The sequence below is a fragment of the Thunnus albacares genome, chromosome 9 (assembly GCF_914725855.1).
Source record: "Thunnus albacares chromosome 9, fThuAlb1.1, whole genome shotgun sequence".
NCBI classification, from domain to species: Eukaryota; Metazoa; Chordata; class Actinopteri; order Scombriformes; family Scombridae; genus Thunnus; species Thunnus albacares.
Window position 1 is genome coordinate 10,474,510 of NC_058114.1, and position 17,480 is coordinate 10,491,989.

At 39.7% G+C, this 17,480-nt stretch overlaps 1 protein-coding gene across 1 annotated transcript in view; it reads right to left on the reverse strand.

The window, feature by feature from the left end:
- Positions 1-17,480, reverse strand: part of jak1 (Janus kinase 1) — a 40,970-nt gene that overhangs the window by 13,262 nt on the left and 10,228 nt on the right. The window contains exons 3-12 of the mRNA XM_044360626.1: positions 16,554-16,677; positions 11,807-11,960; positions 11,058-11,221; positions 10,235-10,503; positions 8,628-8,743; positions 7,683-7,856; positions 6,322-6,479; positions 4,918-5,032; positions 3,341-3,539; positions 827-936 (exon numbers count right to left, since the gene is read on the reverse strand). Coding sequence (XP_044216561.1) covers positions 827-936; positions 3,341-3,539; positions 4,918-5,032; positions 6,322-6,479; positions 7,683-7,856; positions 8,628-8,743; positions 10,235-10,503; positions 11,058-11,221; positions 11,807-11,960; positions 16,554-16,677 — 1,583 coding nt within the window. The remainder of the gene's footprint in view (positions 1-826; positions 937-3,340; positions 3,540-4,917; positions 5,033-6,321; positions 6,480-7,682; positions 7,857-8,627; positions 8,744-10,234; positions 10,504-11,057; positions 11,222-11,806; positions 11,961-16,553; positions 16,678-17,480) is intronic.

Genomic DNA, 17,480 nt, shown 5'->3' on the forward strand with positions numbered 1-17,480 from the left:
AGAATCTGAACTACGGCTACAACAAGAAGAGATTCAGTAGCCAAACTGAACATTTTTTTTTTTTTTAAGTTTCCAGTTCAACAAAGCTGTGACGATTCTGAAATTACTGTGGAAGAAAACTTCTGTGCAGACGCAGAATCTTGGTTAAAGTTTGTTTATTCCACCTTGGCAACCTCTGATTGTGTACCCTTTTTTTCAAAATGAAAAGAGTACTTCTGGATAGACAAAAATAAGTTCACAGACAGCTCATGCAAAATGCAAATATGTAATGCTTGATAGGAGATATGCAGTAAGTCAAGATAATGTGCCCTAACCAATGACACGAGTGTCTGCATATTCAGGGAGACATTTATCTCTTACACATTATGAATGAGCATTGTATGAAAAAAGATGAAATTCATTGTTTTGGGTGTTGAGCTCAACTGTGTAGAACAATACATAAATGAGGAAGAGAGAGTTAAATATTGTACAAAAAACAAAACAACAAGTCAACGCAAATGCAATGACACTACTAGTTGTTTGTGTCATTTAAACTCTGGTGCTGTGTGATGGTCTTGTATTGACTGCATTATATCAAAGGGATTTTTAATATTTGGTCCACCTCATTTATATATATACATGCAGCACACTGGAAGCTATAACTGTAAGGTAGAAAAAACACTACCTCTATAATATTTTAAAACTTTTTAATATACTATATAAACTTGCATTTTCATTATTTAATTTAGGAGTCCTATTAAAAGCCTACAGACAACCTACAAGTGCATTATAAAAACTGCGTTACCATCACATCGTGGGAGGCAGATGTGAAGATAAGAAGGCGTACCTGTTCAATTTCCTCCTTCAGAATGCGATGGAAGCTGAGCTGGCTCTCCTGCATGGATGTCTGGGGGACTGGTGCTCTATCTTTAGTTACCACCAGCAGGTTAGAAACCTCTGCAACACAAACACACACACACACACACACACACACACACACACACACACACATTAAAAGACCATGACTTGTTTTTCAAATATATTTAAATGACTTCTCTGTGATAAAATCTACTTGCATAGACTTGACAATTGTTTGTGTTAGGTTAACCCTCACAGTGAGAGTCATGTCTGCTTGTATTGTCCTTGAATTCAAGTGTAGACTGATGTGAAGAGTCTGCACTATATTCACATGACAACAACAAACTCTTTCAACAATAAAAGCAGGAATAAAGCTCACAATGAGTGTTATATAAAAATGTTACAGCACCAAAGTATGCTATAAATGTAAAGACAATATATGCCATATATTGGATATACGCGATGGTATTCAGCATTGGAGCAAAACTGTTTATATGCGGTAAATAAGCTCTTAACAATTACGTCAATGTGGCAATGATGTGAAAAGATATTCAGGTCGGGTTACCATACTGATTCAGTTTATTTTTTGAACATATAGAGCTGTGTGTGGGAGGGTAAAGTGAAGATGTCTTTGTGCCTGTTACCATACTATACGTGCGTGTGTGTCTGTGGGTGTCTGATGTTGTGACAAAACCAGCACATTGTGGTTGAAGAAAAAAAAAAAAAAAAGTATCTGCACTCCATCAGCATCAGCCCACATACACCGTCGAAAGAGAGTTAAGAGCACTTGTTCTGTAACATGCATTCTGTGTTTTCATGCAAACCCCAAACTCGAGATGCACCCACACCTCCCACTGAATATTACCTATTACACTGCACCCACTCCTTTACCCCCTCAACATAAACCACAACAAACCTTTATCATTTAAACCCGAGTTATTTCCAACAGGTGTACAGGTACACATATGTCCATTCTCAAACTATGCAGCCCTTCTTTCATCCATCTGCTACTATAAACTTACTTTATATCATGTTCAAAATCGTTAAAAATCATGCATAGTGTACAAATTACAAATCGTATTCTGGGGATGTGGGCATAACATGATTGATATTTCTAAAAGGGACAACAACACAGCACTACAGTCTGTTGTTATCTTCCTCTAAAGCTGATATAACCCTAAACACAAAACAGTCATGCATTGTGATATTAATCAGCACCACACAACCCAAACAAACATAAACAGGTTAGCACATCCAAGCAAACATGCACACTTTGCTCCACCTTTCCCTGAGTGAAGTAAACACAAGAGTGCTAGTTTGGCTCCGGAAACCCACATTTACAACTCTCTTCCTCCCTGACACCATTTCACACAGATACACACACACACACATACACAGACACACACAGACACACACAGACGCATACAGACACACAAAGACGCACGTTCATGCCAGCACTGCTTCACTCACCCTCAGTTAGTGAGAGTTACAAACACACTGACACTGACACTGACACTCACACACACACACACACACACACACACACACACACACACACACACACACACACACACACAGACACACAGACACACAAAAAGTAACGCCACACTAAATCTTGCATGGAGGGAAAGCATTGCTTCTCTGACCTCTATAGGTTGAAAGGTTCATGTCTGTTGCACTTCTGACCCCACCCAACATCACAGTGAGGTGTGGTCTGTTGCACTTGTTACCACACCCAGCTGAAATATGGCACTGCACAAAGTAGTGCATCGTGAGGTGCTGTACTTGCACAAGGTATGGACTGAGGATGCAGTGCAAGATTTTCAGCATTTATCCGGTATCTTTTAAATTCGTGAACACTGGGAGACTAGAAGACTAGACTGCTGTATTTTTAAGCATTTATTGGTGCTTCTTACGACAAAGACCTTGGAATCAAAGTATCAAGTAATCCTTAGCCATGACCTGTCGGATGAAAACAGTAAGGTAATAATGGTTGCTAAGAACATGTTATTTTTTACAACTATCAGAATACACAAAGACATATCTGGCAGCGGGGCGTTTAATGTGCATTGACGGAATTTGCTAAATGACGTGCTACGGTCGCTGCTGCAGTCTCAATACAGAGTAGAGGCATCATGACAGAAAGGTAATCAGTGTTGTTTAGCATGTGTAGACTCATGAGGAGTGACTATACCTTACTAATGTAAGGTATAGTTTCAAAGACTCTTTTTTGCACATTTAAAAAAACTCTGGTGGCTCTTATTACATCTATAGCATTTTTCAGGATGCCTTTTACCAAAAGAACTTTAAATAGCTTTAAATTATTTTGACATGCCGCTGACCAAAGCTGACAAACCAAACTAACCTTCCATAGACCCATGACTTCTGTTGCTCTGCAGTATCCTGTAATATCTGTACTGTAAATTGTTTTCTTGTGTAGATTAGTGACTTTGTAATATTTTGCACTTGGGTATTACTTATTAATACTATTATTACTGCTTACCTCTAGGCTGTGGAGGGCAGCAGCGGAGCAGCTGGAACTGGAGATTGTCAGCGCGAAGGCTCTGGCCCTCCAAGTGCTCCAGCAGCTCCCTGAGAGTGAGGCGCAGAGTATCTGTGCCGTACAGCCGGAACCCATCAGGGGAAACTTCAATCTGGAAGTTTTTATATTGTCGCCCAGAACGAGAATCCCTGAGGTCAATCTAGATGGAAAACAAGAGTAACAGAAGAGTTTAAAATCATGGGATAAGGAAAAAAACTAACATACAGGAGGGGAGAAGGGTATGAGGAATATGAGTATAAAAGAAGAGATCAAAGGTGCAACAGAGGTGAAGAAAACTATTTAAGTTTAGGAGAGAAAAGATGAGAGAACAGAGCATCACATGACACAAGGAAGAGTTGTAAAGAACACATATGCAAGGAAAAGAGTAGATGTATACTGAGATCAAGTTAATTTCAATATTTTAAAATCAACAAACAGCATCCGTGTGGCAATTCAAATTAAAATGAGTTTACTAGGTGTTCTGTCCTGATTCCCTTTTTTATTCAACTACAATGTTTTTAAGGATTCAGCACCCGGCTCTTTTGACTGAGAGTTGAGTGCGTTATACTATAAAAATCAAAAAACTAACCATCTTCAGACTCTATTTTATGTTCATGTCTTAAAAACTGTTTCTTTTCTCTAAGCTCTACAGACATACAAAGACCGTAGAAATGTGTCACTACTATTACTGGTCTGTAAACAGTGGCCATTCGCCTACAATAAAACTCAGAGGGTCAGCTTTGTGAGTGTTAAATATAACTATGAATTCTTATGTGTGTGGGTGTGTTTGTGTATGTAGGTGTTTCCTCACATGCTGACTCATAATGCAGCCATGCACTATAGTGACCTGTCATAATCTAAGCATCCTGTAACCCAATATAGAATAAACTGACAATATTTGGCCACTTGCTCTCTGCGTGTGTGTGTGTCATGTCCTCTGATTACCTACATGAACCCTTTCTAGTGAATCACAGGGATGCCGGTCATTACCTGTCTTAAAAATACAGAATTAATTCCTCTGGTCTTTTACTATAGCCGCACAACACTGAAAACTATTTGTAGGACTTGTTTTCTGAGATGACACTTTGAGGACAAGGACGGAGGCCTGCAGAAATTTAACAGACATAACGACAAAGATGGGTGTGGTTTTGGTTTCGGTTTATAAAGCTTGACCAGCATTAACAGTTTTGTTCTCCGTTAAACAAAACATCTTAAGAAAGTGATTACCCTGGAACGAGGGAGTGTTTCGTCTATTTCTTTTTGTTTTGTCTTTATATTGTAGATCCTCAACCGCACTACCTTATTAGCTATATTAAATAAAGTGAATTTTCAGTTTATACTTACGAAATCAAATTTACTTAGTAGTGAGATGACAGTTAGCGTTCTTTAAGCTATCCCAGTGAGCAGTGGTGATATTTATTTTTGTTTGTACTCCTCTAACAAAGAAAATGGGCATATTCCAGCAGTGTGACTTTACTTTTCAAAAGATTTGTTGAGTCCACACAACAAGAATTAACTTATATACTAGTCCACATTACCTCACTGCAGACCACAGTGATGATGATGTACTGGTAGTCAGTGCAGCTCCAGCGCAGGATGTACGTGCCCTCCTCGTTGCCCTCCTGACGCAGCTTGTGGATGGCGTACTCCGTACTGGGGAGAGGAAAACACAATAAATGGTTGTATGTTAGTGTCAATATGGTGTTGTTATTATGTCTTAAAGCTGGAGTGCGGGACTTTTATCTCCACCTTCTGGCAGTGAGAGTAAAGGGGGGCGGTCGGCTGTGATTGCCTGAGTACAAAGACATTACTAGGATGAGGGGAGGGCATTTCTCTTTGTTTGATAATGTTAAAGTAAAGTTAAGACTTTTCTGTCGGCTTCCCGACTGGTGGAGCAAACTAGAGAGTGAATGAAGAGAGGAAGCGGTGGTAGAGAAAAAGCCGGGGAATCAGATCAACAAAACGTTATTTTCTGATTGAGTCATAGCGGTTACGTTCTAGAGCACAAATAAACATGCCCACACCTACACTCAACCCTGCAACAATGAGATACAAAACCTGATTTGGTCTGAATCGGCCGGCCTGACACAGGCATGTAGCACACACACAGAGAGGGTCGGTAACAACGGATATGTTTTGATGGTCCACCAGCCCAAAATCATATTTTTTGACAGCCCACCGGGATCTGTCCCAGTAAGCCTGATGGCCAGTACATACTGGCCTATTGTTACGGCTGCAAAATACGCATTTCACCATCAGAATTTGATCCATTCGGTCTGATAACATTCGGAAAGTCTAGAAGAGCCGCATGATTAACAGCCAAACTGCAGTGTGGGTATGTTGCACCCGATATGAGATTTAAAAACTCTGTATACTTTGAAATACAGTGAGATTTACTTGGCGGTGATAAGATTAATCAGAATTGTGCAAACTCATTTGGCAAGGGCTTGAATGTAACAGACATTCATTTCTATGTAAAAGTTTGGCAGTGCAGGTTTAAATATGTGTTTGGTTGTGACCTGTCTGACTTGTTTTTTTCTATTTAGTTTTTCTCTGTATATTAGTGATCAAACCTACTTTCACTTATGGAGATTATTAAAGTTATCTATCTTCATATGAATCAAGACTCATTCTGTGACTAAAATTACAACAATAGAACAAAACACACATAGAAAGACATTTATATACAGTAGATAGACAGGCTACAAATGTCTGTGCGATGACTACACTGATTAAAAATTAAGAACACAAAATTCAACCCAGTGTTACAATGGAAAGGTTGACAAAATGTAGCTTTTACTAGAAAAGCTTCAAAGACGCTGACTCAGAATATTCTTTAAAAAGCAGAGTGTGAACTTTGTACAAGGGGAAGGCAGGAGGCACACAGTGTATGGGCAAATACATGTGTAAAACACTCCACTAATATAACTGCCAGTACAAACCAGATGGGTCCATGGCAGCCGTTATTGATGTTGTGCACCACTGAAGCCGGGGCCACCTCCTTGCACAGGTAGTGGTGAGCGTCCACTGTCAGCCTGAAGTACCCATCCACAAGGGCTGCAAAGGACAGAGCCTCAGCCCGAGAAGCCATTTGCAACTCCTGAAAAGAGAAAGAGACAGAGAGAGAGGAGGAGGGCGAGAGAGAGCGAGGTGATCAGATATCACTATTAGTCACGGTTAACAGCATGCATTGAGATGTAGGCTTTGCTTCCACAATAGATTGACTGGAAACATCACAAACAGTGATTGTGTTATGATTGTATCAAGACACATAACAATAGTGTTTACTGTACTTTGACAGTAGGCTTGAGTCCATTGCAACAACAGAGCCGCAGGAAATTTGTACTTAAAATGTTTTTCAAACTAAATTCTTAAATACCAAAACTTTAAGTAAATGTTGGTGATCATTTTTAGAAAGACAGAAATGAGATCTTAAGTATGAGCAGGCTTCAGAGCAAACATTGAACATGCTTTGGAAACTCACACAGAACATTAAAACAACGTTTAATTTAAACCCAGTCTGTTTGTATTAGAGCACCCCCTAAACGTCCTCAAGTCAAATCATCAGCCGAGAAGCTCCCTGGTCAAACCTCTTTATAATCAGTCGAATCGCTGCACTGTTTTTGAGCTGCGTGATTGGACACAGAATATCGCATGACAGGATATATATGTTTACAAACTACAAAAATAGCTGTAATAGAGAAAAGCAATGAAACAGAGGTCAGTACATGTTTCCTTTTTGCTGCTTTGCTACTCTTAGCTCTGAGTGCTGAATGCTAAGCTAAGTCAGCTAAACTACTTTTGAGCCAGACGGTACAAACTCCTCTACTCCCATCCAGTGTGACTGACTCCTCTGCTAACAGCGCTGTTAGGAGCCAGGCAGGAGAGATGCTCCATGGTGCGCTAGGATTTTAATCACTAAACTATGACATGAATGAATATGATGAATGAGGTCGTTAAAACCGTCTTACAGTAAGACATCAAGCCAGGATGCCATGAGTTATATATTTCTCCTTATTGTAGGAAAGGTGTTTGGAAGAAAAAACATCAGTTATAATACTGAGTATTCAGAGACAAGTAAGAACAATTCTGATTTGGGTACAACCCAAGTTTGTGTATGTTTCTGTTTTGGTATGACTCTACCCCTCAATGTAGTTACGCCCCATGTTGCAAATGACATGTCTAATCTTGAAAATAAACATGTGAAGTTGAAGCTTAAGTAATTAAAAATTGTTTGTAGGTATAACTCTGAGTATAGAGGTTGATCCCACTTCAATCACAGAGCTTTTTATGTCTGTCTCACCATCCTCTTGTTGTCCTGTCTATAGATGGTGACGGTTGCCTCTTTGACGACAGTGTGCGTGATCTCATGGAAGTCACAGAACACCACCCAGCTGTCATCTGCCTCTTTCTTTTTCTGGTTTCCATCCCGCTTGTTCTTCTTTGATTTGCCCTTTTCTTTGGAGATCGCAGTCACCTATTTAAAAATAAACACACAAAGCAGATATACACACATAGGTTATGTAAAAAAAAAAAAAAAAAACATAAAAAGTGAATTATCGATATTCAAATACTGTCATGTAATGTACATATGTCAAGTGTCTTACACAATGTGCTGTGCTATCACATTTATACTAGTTACCTCAAGAGACTTTTCTTAATTAAGACAATTGCACTGCTGTTGTTCACATTCAATCCATTATCATTCAAATCTTGGAAAAAGGTGTGCACTACGGCATCTGAATATCTAATATCTAATAATCTAAGTGGTTTTACTAAACCAATTCCAGTTCCATGTTTATAAAAGTAAGAAGCCTAAATGTGAAATTTGTTATTGGTAATTGATTACACCTCATATATTTCATAAAGGCAGCAGGAGAGGTGCTGAAAATGTGAAAAGCAGTTTGTGGGTAGGAAACAGTGCATCATTTAATGCCCCGTGTAATATCCCTATAACATGGCTATAGGGGCAGAAAATTCATTTAATAGAAGTTGAGCTTTTGATATCATGCTAAAATCACATACTACTATCACAAAATACTGTGGTTGGTCCGTTTGCTTTCAGACAACAAACTAACTGCATCAGAGTTTGCTTAGAAGCAGAACAAGACCCTCCTTTTTAAGCAGTCCAGCGGTCCAGTTGTTTAGTGCACTCCAGAATTCAATTGACAGCTTTCACACCAGCCCAAGCGAACCACAGTGAAACTAGATGTCCTTGAAGATTTGTTCACAACTCAGTTCTACTTACTATAACAGGTTTCTTCCTCCAGGAAATGCCAGTGGTACCAGTCACTAGGACCTGCATGTCATGGCTTGTCTCTACGGTCTGAGTCTGGCTCTGTTCTTGGCTCTGGTTGTAGTAACCTAGAATCAGCAAGCAAAAGTTGTATCACAGCGGTTACACACAGCCAAAACACAGGTGTGCGATGATTACAGGACACACAGATGGCTGAGAAAAACATTTATACATTAAATGTTTGGTTTCTCCTAGGGATGCACGATATTGGATTTTTTGCTGATATCCAATATGCCGATATTTCCAACTCATTATGGCCGATTGCCAATACTGATATATGCACATATTTTTTTCCAGCTGGCTGAGGAGACTATTATGAACCAAAAAGAAGAAGATGAAGTTTATTATTTTTCAAACAGAGTGGTACATCCTGTCAGCCGAAGGATTTCTTATCTGTGCAGCCGAACACCGCACCACTTCAATGGACTGTTTCACCCTGATGGTCCCGGTGCTTCCTCCGCAGGCTCCACTTCACTCAGCTGCCTGTCAGACCCGCTGCCTCTTCCCACTTTAACCCAAATAACAAATCGGGGCTCGGTGGTCCAGTTGGATCCACATGGAGAGCCGGGGCTAACGTTAGCTGGGAGGCTAGCGGAGCGTTAGCCGCAGCATGACCGGAGGGAAGCACAGCCAGCTATCCTTCGCTAGCCTCCCAGCTAACGTTAGCCCTGGTTCTCCAGGGTGACACAGTCCATTAAGGAAAGCACAGTTAGGCGGCGGAGGAGATGGCGACAAATTGGCCTCTCATAATGCCGATCTTTCATTTTAGAGCTTTTATCAGCCGATACCGATGACATGCCGATAATATCGTGCATCCCTAAGTTTCTCCATGTTGTTTTTGGAAAATATTACCGTGATCATGATGTCTTATTGCATGTGGCTACTGTATGTTTACATTGAAAAAAACATTCTGATCTCAAGAAGGTTACTCAATCCTTCCAGTCCTGCATCAGTGCTTGGAAACTTCACAAATTGTTTACAATCATCAAATTCAGACGTTACTCAAATTAAAGCGAAACCCACTTATCGTGGTCTACTCCACGATAAGTGGGTCATTGCGACATGTAAACATCTTGTTCCTTTCACTTTTGGTTTTAACCATCAACACAAACTTACATACAGGTACATGTTGATGTCAACAAGGTTCAAACCTTTTTTTAGAACCGTGGACAGAGTAACGAGTATGTAAACACACCACCAAACTAACCACAGCTACATAGTCACCATAATCCATAACAGATGAGAAATATTACACTAAATCTATAAAAGCAAACAATTATTTCAGTTTTAGAAATTGCAGTTGTAGATATACATGTATTTTTGTTTCTTAATGCCTAATAATTTTAAAAATAATGAGAATAATGAGTTCTCTTCTATTGATGTCATATCGACTCCCACACAGATGCAGTTGGTAAACAAATACTTCTCTTTTATGTCATAATTCCAGTGAAACTTCTTTTCGAATAAAAACATGCACTAAGATGTTGCACACCACAAATCTGGTGCAGTGCCTGAACTTGTACCATGGACACTTTCTCATCATCTTCCTGAATTCTTACCATTGTAGCCTCCATTGCAGATATCTCCTTCCTGAATTACACTGAGCGAGATGGGCTCTAGCAGCTCACTGCCCAGGCCACTGGTCAGACCCTCCAGTGTGGCAAGGTACTTAATCTTCAGGTCGTATGGCGTGATGTTGCTGTCCTTGACTGTGCGGCGGTTGAATTCGTTGAGGAATTTCTTGAAGACGTTGTTGATGCGGATGCGCGTCAGAACGTTGCGCTTCTTTATGTTACGGTTCAGTGTCTCTGGGATGAAACGTTTGTAGCTGGTGGGATTAAGACAGAGAGGTATGTCCTCCTTTAAATTCATGCGTGATAATGCAGTTTAAACTGTACTGTAACATATATACTGAACCACCTAGCTCATCAACAGGTTTAGTCAGTTAACTGTTTAAAATTTACCATGGCTATAAACAAGACTATAACATTGCTCTTGATCCTCTGAAAGGAATTCTGATACTGCTCTGAATTGAACAACAATCTTGTTTTGATTCCAGTATGCAAACGTATCAAGTGGATGGAATTTACATGAAGAAATAGTGACTGTTTGTGCCTTTCCCTGCGGATGTGCAAATGTGTGTTTTTTGGGAGAACATGTCCATGTGGGCCAAGCATTTATCCACTCTTGAAAAGGAACAAGTAGGGGGAGTAAGTATGTTTTGGCTGCTGCCAATGTTACTATTAAGTGTGGGTGTGATTTTAAGATCTAAATCAAAAGTCTGTAGAAGTCCTGTCACCCAGACCTGTTTAGAAAATGAATGATTCCATCATTGACTCAGACATGCAGTATTGTGTATGTGTTTGTAGGTTTGTGTATTACTTGATTTCCTGAGAAGCAGTGGGCAGGGGCATATCCATGTTCATGGCATAGTGGGTGATGGCAAGCACAGCCATACCCAAACACTCGTTCTCTATCTCGTGTTGCTCTGCCTCAGACTGGGACATCCTCAGTGGAACCACACCCGTCTGAAAGTCATGCTGGCCCTGAGAAACAAACATATATATTGTATGATTTGGTTCAGAAAGTGCCATACAACTCCTGTAAAACAACCAAATACAATTAAGTTGCTTAATCTTCGTTGCATTTACAAGAATATCAGATGGACACTATTTCTTATATTTTTGACAATTGACAATTCAGTAAAACTATTATTTGTAGTTTAGAAACATCCATTCCTGTAGTGTAACGACTTCTTTCAGCCTACTTACATTTTAAGGAACAGAAAGGACTTCATTGACAACAGTGGCTCTATGTCTGATCTTAAATATGCACTTCCTGATATCATTACATTTCCTCCCAGTTGTTTTGTCTTACTTGATGTTTTGAAACTCAACTCTGAACTGTGTTGATACATGACCTTTCAATCAGTATGTGCTGTCAAATTCACTCCATGCAGACATTTAAAAGAGGAAATAGTAAATCCAAATATGTTTTTGCTGGAGTCACAGGCAACAATGACAACACATTGCTTAAAACAATCCAATGACAAGATAAAGACAGTCATTAAAAATTAGTAATTGATTACTTTATGTCTAAGTGACTACCCCAAACCTGATGCATGCACACACCTGGGCAAACAGGTAATCCAGGGACGCAGCATCCAGTAGGGGTGTTCCTTCAGGTGTTCTCTGTGGGCTAAGGCCTCCTCTGAGTCTGCTGATGCAGTGTCTCCAGACTGGAGACTCTCCTTCAGTGGTGCCGTGCCAGTTTCTGAAATAAAACCTGAGAGGAGAGAGACAGAAGGACAAGTTAACAATGTAATACAAGGTGTGCATTCAAGAGAGTATGCATGACTTTCAAAAAACAGGCAAATGCACAGGGGACAGATAAAATAACGCCGGGTATTTATAAAAATGTAATTACAGTAACCTATTTTATTCTTGAATGCATTGATTTAGATTCCACATGTCCAGGAAACTGCTGCACTGTGTTGAAATTATTGCCTGAACTGAAAGGATGTTTGTTCTACAAATAACAAAAGGTAAGCCTTGAGTTTGCCTTAATGGGATTCCAGCCTTGGGTGAAGAGATGACTGCCAACGGTGGAATTTCAAAATGAAATGAATCCTAACATGAGCTGAATGCAAGTTTGAATTGTTATGAACGCTGGTGAAATACTGCTATGCACTAAAAAAGGTCAGTAAGTGACTGGAGAAGTGAAAATGTGAGAGTGGAATCAAAATCTCAATATCAACCTGAATCATACATGAGGTTGTACCTGAGCGTGCATAAGAGAACAAAAAAAGAAAAAAATACAACAGGAAGTGCTCTAGAGCCTCCTGTATTGTATGGAGTGATTAAAGTGTGAAAATGTTCATCACTGAAAGTTAAAGTCCTTTTTGCCTTTTTGTCATCTCCACATTAACATGTCATGCAAGGTCAATCACGCAAGTAGAATTTCAATGTTGTTCACTGAGGTTTTTCATTATAATTTTGACCTATTTTCCTGTTTTCTCTGAAATGAAGCAAATTTTCAGCTAGCCTGTTCTTTTCAGAGGAAATGTATGATCTCTGTCTATACAGCGTCACAGACGTCAGTCTACATCCTCCCAGACCAACAGCAGACAAAGGGCAATGCATAAGGAAATTGGCAAACCACATTGGATGAAAAAAAGGAACATAAAAATCAGCAACTAATGGGCGCACATGTACTGGTGATAGACTGATAAAATGTTATTAGCCAAAGAGGAACTCTGAAGCTGTTCAAAATGTTCACTTGTGAACACAGTGAAATAAAATTTGGATTGGTACAAAATGTTGTACATACATACATGGCTCCCAGATGATATATCATTTGGTTTATTAACAAATACCTGCAAAACTAATGACATTCCCATCATCATCATCATCAATCATCATCATTTTCAGTTATCCTTTGTATTAAGTGCAATTGAGCATATGTTGGGATGCTAACACACTAAACTAAGATGATGAACATGGTAAACATTATACCTGCTAAACATCAGGATGTTAGCATTGTCACTGTGAGCATGTTAGCAGGCTGATGTTAGCATTTAGCTCAAAGCATTGCAGTCTCATAAAGCTGCAAACATAGCAGTATAGTCTTTTTCTTTTAATTATTCATTTTTGACATGATAGAAATACTAGTGGAGCTTTTATTGCTGTGTGTGTGTGTGTGTGTGTGTGTGTGTGCGCGTGTGTGTGTGTGTGTGTGTGTGTAACATTTGTTTATGCTAACTGTGTGTATATTGAGACTTGACCACAATACCCTGCTTGTCTGGAAGACTGCACTACAGTACGCAAAGCAGACTGCGGCAAAACAAAACATGCACACAAGCACACAACACATGCCACAATTAGTTTCTATGCACACTGGCTTTTCTCTTCACTAGCTATTGTCAAAACAGGTTAAAGGGAAAGAGGAAGTGCAATTGACACAACAGTAATCTTCTTTCCCCTCTTTGAATGACATGCCACCTAACTTGTAGAGTGGTTTCCCTGCAGAGGGATTCTGTTCAAAGTTATCCTGTCTGGTATATGACATTGCTGGCCTGCCTCATAAAACTATTTTCCCCCCTCAAACCATCAGTAAAATGAGTAAGTTAGTACCCTATCACTGGGTCATATAGATAATTAGACTCTACTCTTGGCATCTGTTAAGGGTGTAAGATGTCAGTGACTCACTGCTTTCTATATGAATTCCTAATATTCAAGCCTATTCTGAGAAAATATTTGCTTATGACCAAAGGTTTAAAACACCTCTTTTTGATGTACTGTTGACCTCCATGTTTTGTTGAATTCCAAACATTTTCGAGATATCTTTGGCTGTTTTCCCATCTCCATATTCTTATTAAGCCAAAGTGAAAATCAAGATCTAACAAGTAAACCGTTGGGAACTTGGAATGTGCCTCAGCTTGCCAAGCCACCCATTGGCATTTGCCATGTCCTGATTTTATATGAACAGAGCCACTGCTGATCCACAACACACATCCGCATTATTCAGCAGCTTGTTTTTAGCAGTGTTATGAAGTTGTATGCAATCAAGTTCTTCTGTCAGCAGCACATCTAGTGTTCTATACATGTGGCAATGACATGCTTCAGCATTGCATCAGTCACTTCCCTTAGGCAATATTTGCAACCTTTAAAACTAACATAAACTGACAGTTATGACTGTCTCACTTAATCTCACATCCATAAGTATCCTGACAATCTTTTTCACCAGTATGTTTCTATTTTAGATGGCTGCCACTACCCCAGAATGTTGTGTTTTGTAAAACATGAAAACTACTTGAATACCCAGGACTTGTGGATGGGTGATGGATGTGGGTATTCATCCTTGAAACAAAAAAGTAGCTTTGTTTATTTCACTTTTTAGTTTCTAGACAAAATATATCCAACACTCAAAGTGTTCCATTTATTTTACACCAATTGTGGTGTAATATGGTACATGTACATGTGATGGCAGCAGGATAAACGGGGTGACTCTTGCATCTATCGTTGCCAAGTCTTCCAGCTTCTTCTGGAGAATCCTGGGGTGTTACCAGGACAGGTGGGCTATATATAATCCCTTCAGTGTATTTTGGGTCTGTCCAATGGTCTCCTCCAATTTGGACACAACACCAAATGCTTTAAAAGGGAGGCCTACAGGATGCATCCCGATCCAAACTGGATCCTTTCCACACAAACAAAGAGCGCTTCAAGCAAACATATTTCAACTGCTTGAATCCCTGATCTCACTTCCCCAAAGCTCCTGAATCAAAGATGTGGGTTGGAATGTAGATTGATTAGTAAAGCAAAAGTTTTGCCTTCAGGCTTAACTCCCTCAACACAACAGTTTGTTACAAACTGTCATATCACTACCAGTGGCGCATAAATAAGCTTGTCTAACGCACACGCCATGTTATCCTTATTGAAATGACTGCGAGATACTACTAACTCCTTCAGCAACCTAATCCGACCCAAAAGGGACAATCTACAGTTTTCCAGCAGAGTATCATGGCTTCAGACTTGGGGGTACTGAGTCTAATCCCAGTTTGTGTTCAAGCCCCAGCGTGCACTGGAAGTCAAAGAACTATATCACTGGCGAAAAGAAAAGATGTAATCCTGAGATCACCAAACCAAAAGCTCAGGCAGGCCATTTCTCCTGAACGCTCCGCAACTCACCCACATGACCATTTAAGTCCCTTAGCAGAACTATGGAGCCCCACAGAGTACCATCTTCAGGACTACCCTCCTTGTAAAATACAGTGGGTAAACAAGGCAGAACCTAGGCTAGGGGAAGCTCCAGATCACGGGTCGTTAAGTTCCTTTACTTGAAAAAAGCTACAAGGGTCAATGAGTATACTAGGTCCTCTCACCTTGGAAAGCTCCAAACTAGGAATCAGTCCTGTCCCTATCTGGGCATTTGACTCCAGAGCCTGTGCTTTGTGTAGTGGTAAACCTAAGTGTATCTACTTCAGGGGTGGCCTGCAGGCTGATGGCTCTCGATGGAATGTAGTTTACTATAGAACATAGTTTGTTTAGGATTTTTCTGTCCCTTGCTCCTTCCCCACAAGACATCCAGATCCAGGAGCCAGTTTTTATAGCCAGGGATAAGCATAACAGTTAGACAGCAAACGGTTAGCTGAATAATAACAGAGGTATCTGTAATAAGTGTTCATCAGGATTTGAAATCAATTATTTTAACAGACGACGAGAAGTTCTTCTATGAGAGAGTGTAGGATAATATTTAGCCTATACCTTCATTTTTTCCCTGACTGAATTTATCCACTAACAGTTAGCAGCAGACCAGCAGACTGTCATAAAGTTAATCATAAAGCGTAAAGAAGATGCTTATATTTATAGCCACAGGGGCTGAGAAATTACCATATTAAAATGACAAACGATTTTGCCCATCATTTTAAGTGTTACAGAACAAGACATCTCAATCGTAAACATCATAAACATGATAAACATGGCAAACACCTACCTTTGCCTGCTGCCCATTTGGGAATGCACAGATCCATACAACTAATCTTGCGCATTGGGTGTAGGGGCTTAACTGGGCTCCCTTTGTATAGACCTAGCCTTGCCAGGACAAGGCATACCAGTCTATGTGGCTCCAGAAAGAGGCCCCGGAATCACTACTTTGCGTTCCATATAGGTCTTTAAATTGCTCTTATTCTACACCCTCACCTTTTTTCCCCCAATAATATTTCCATTATCTTGAAGACTATACTTCAAATTTGGTTGTGGTTAAATCAGGAAAAACAGTTTGTTTAAATTTAAGAAATAATTTCATGGAGATAAATGGCAGCTAGAAAATTACGATATTCAACTCCAATGTAGTCAGCTTCTGCTGTGATGTCAAGCTTACCTCATGCGATAGTGCAACTTGATACTGGTCTCATCTGTGATCTTGAACTCGTAGTTGGGCGGATACCACATGCCTGTCGTCTCATTGTACAGGGAGAATAGGTTATGGCACAAAGGAGAGATTGCTGAGAGGGAAGAGAAAAGAGGAAAAAAGATCAATATTCTGACCAATCTTTTTCTTTAGCTGTAGCCTTTGTCCAAACAAAGGATTTAAGAGCAACAGCAAACAATCTCAAACATATCAGTCTCACTTGGTTATTCGGTATGTTTCTTTACTTGTGAATGGTTTTACAAAACAATTGCAAATGTATGTGTTTAATGTATAAAGCTCTCAAATGCCTGAAAAGAAATAAGAGAAACGATTTTCAGTTCAGCCAGGCTAACTAGAGTGCACATCAGTTGGTCAATTCAAATCACTAATGGTTGGGTATAAAGAGGAACACATCCTTTAAGAGCCCTGGGAGTGGCACTTACTCTAGTTTACAGTAACTGATTTATGGGTTTTGAACTATGGTTACAACTGATTTGCAGTGATGTCATCTGCTATGATGATATGGTTAAAGGGATACTCTGATTTCAACATGATGTTCATCTTGTTTGGACTCTAATGCATTTTAGTTCACGTGTTGACTGTTAGCTAAGTGATAGCACTTAGAGGTACATCTGTAATAATTACTCATCTATATTTGCAATCAATTATTTTAACAGACAGAGAGACGTCCTTCTATGAGAGAGTGCAGGATTATTTGTATAGATTTATCCCTCATTGAAGTTATTCATTAACAGTTACTCTGCACTGTAGGATTTCATAAAGTTAATCATAAAGGGTTGAAGGAAAAGGGCAGGACCAGAGCCACTTAACTTTATAGCCACAAGGGCTGACGAATTACCACACTCAAAACAACTTAAATGATTTTGCCCATCATCT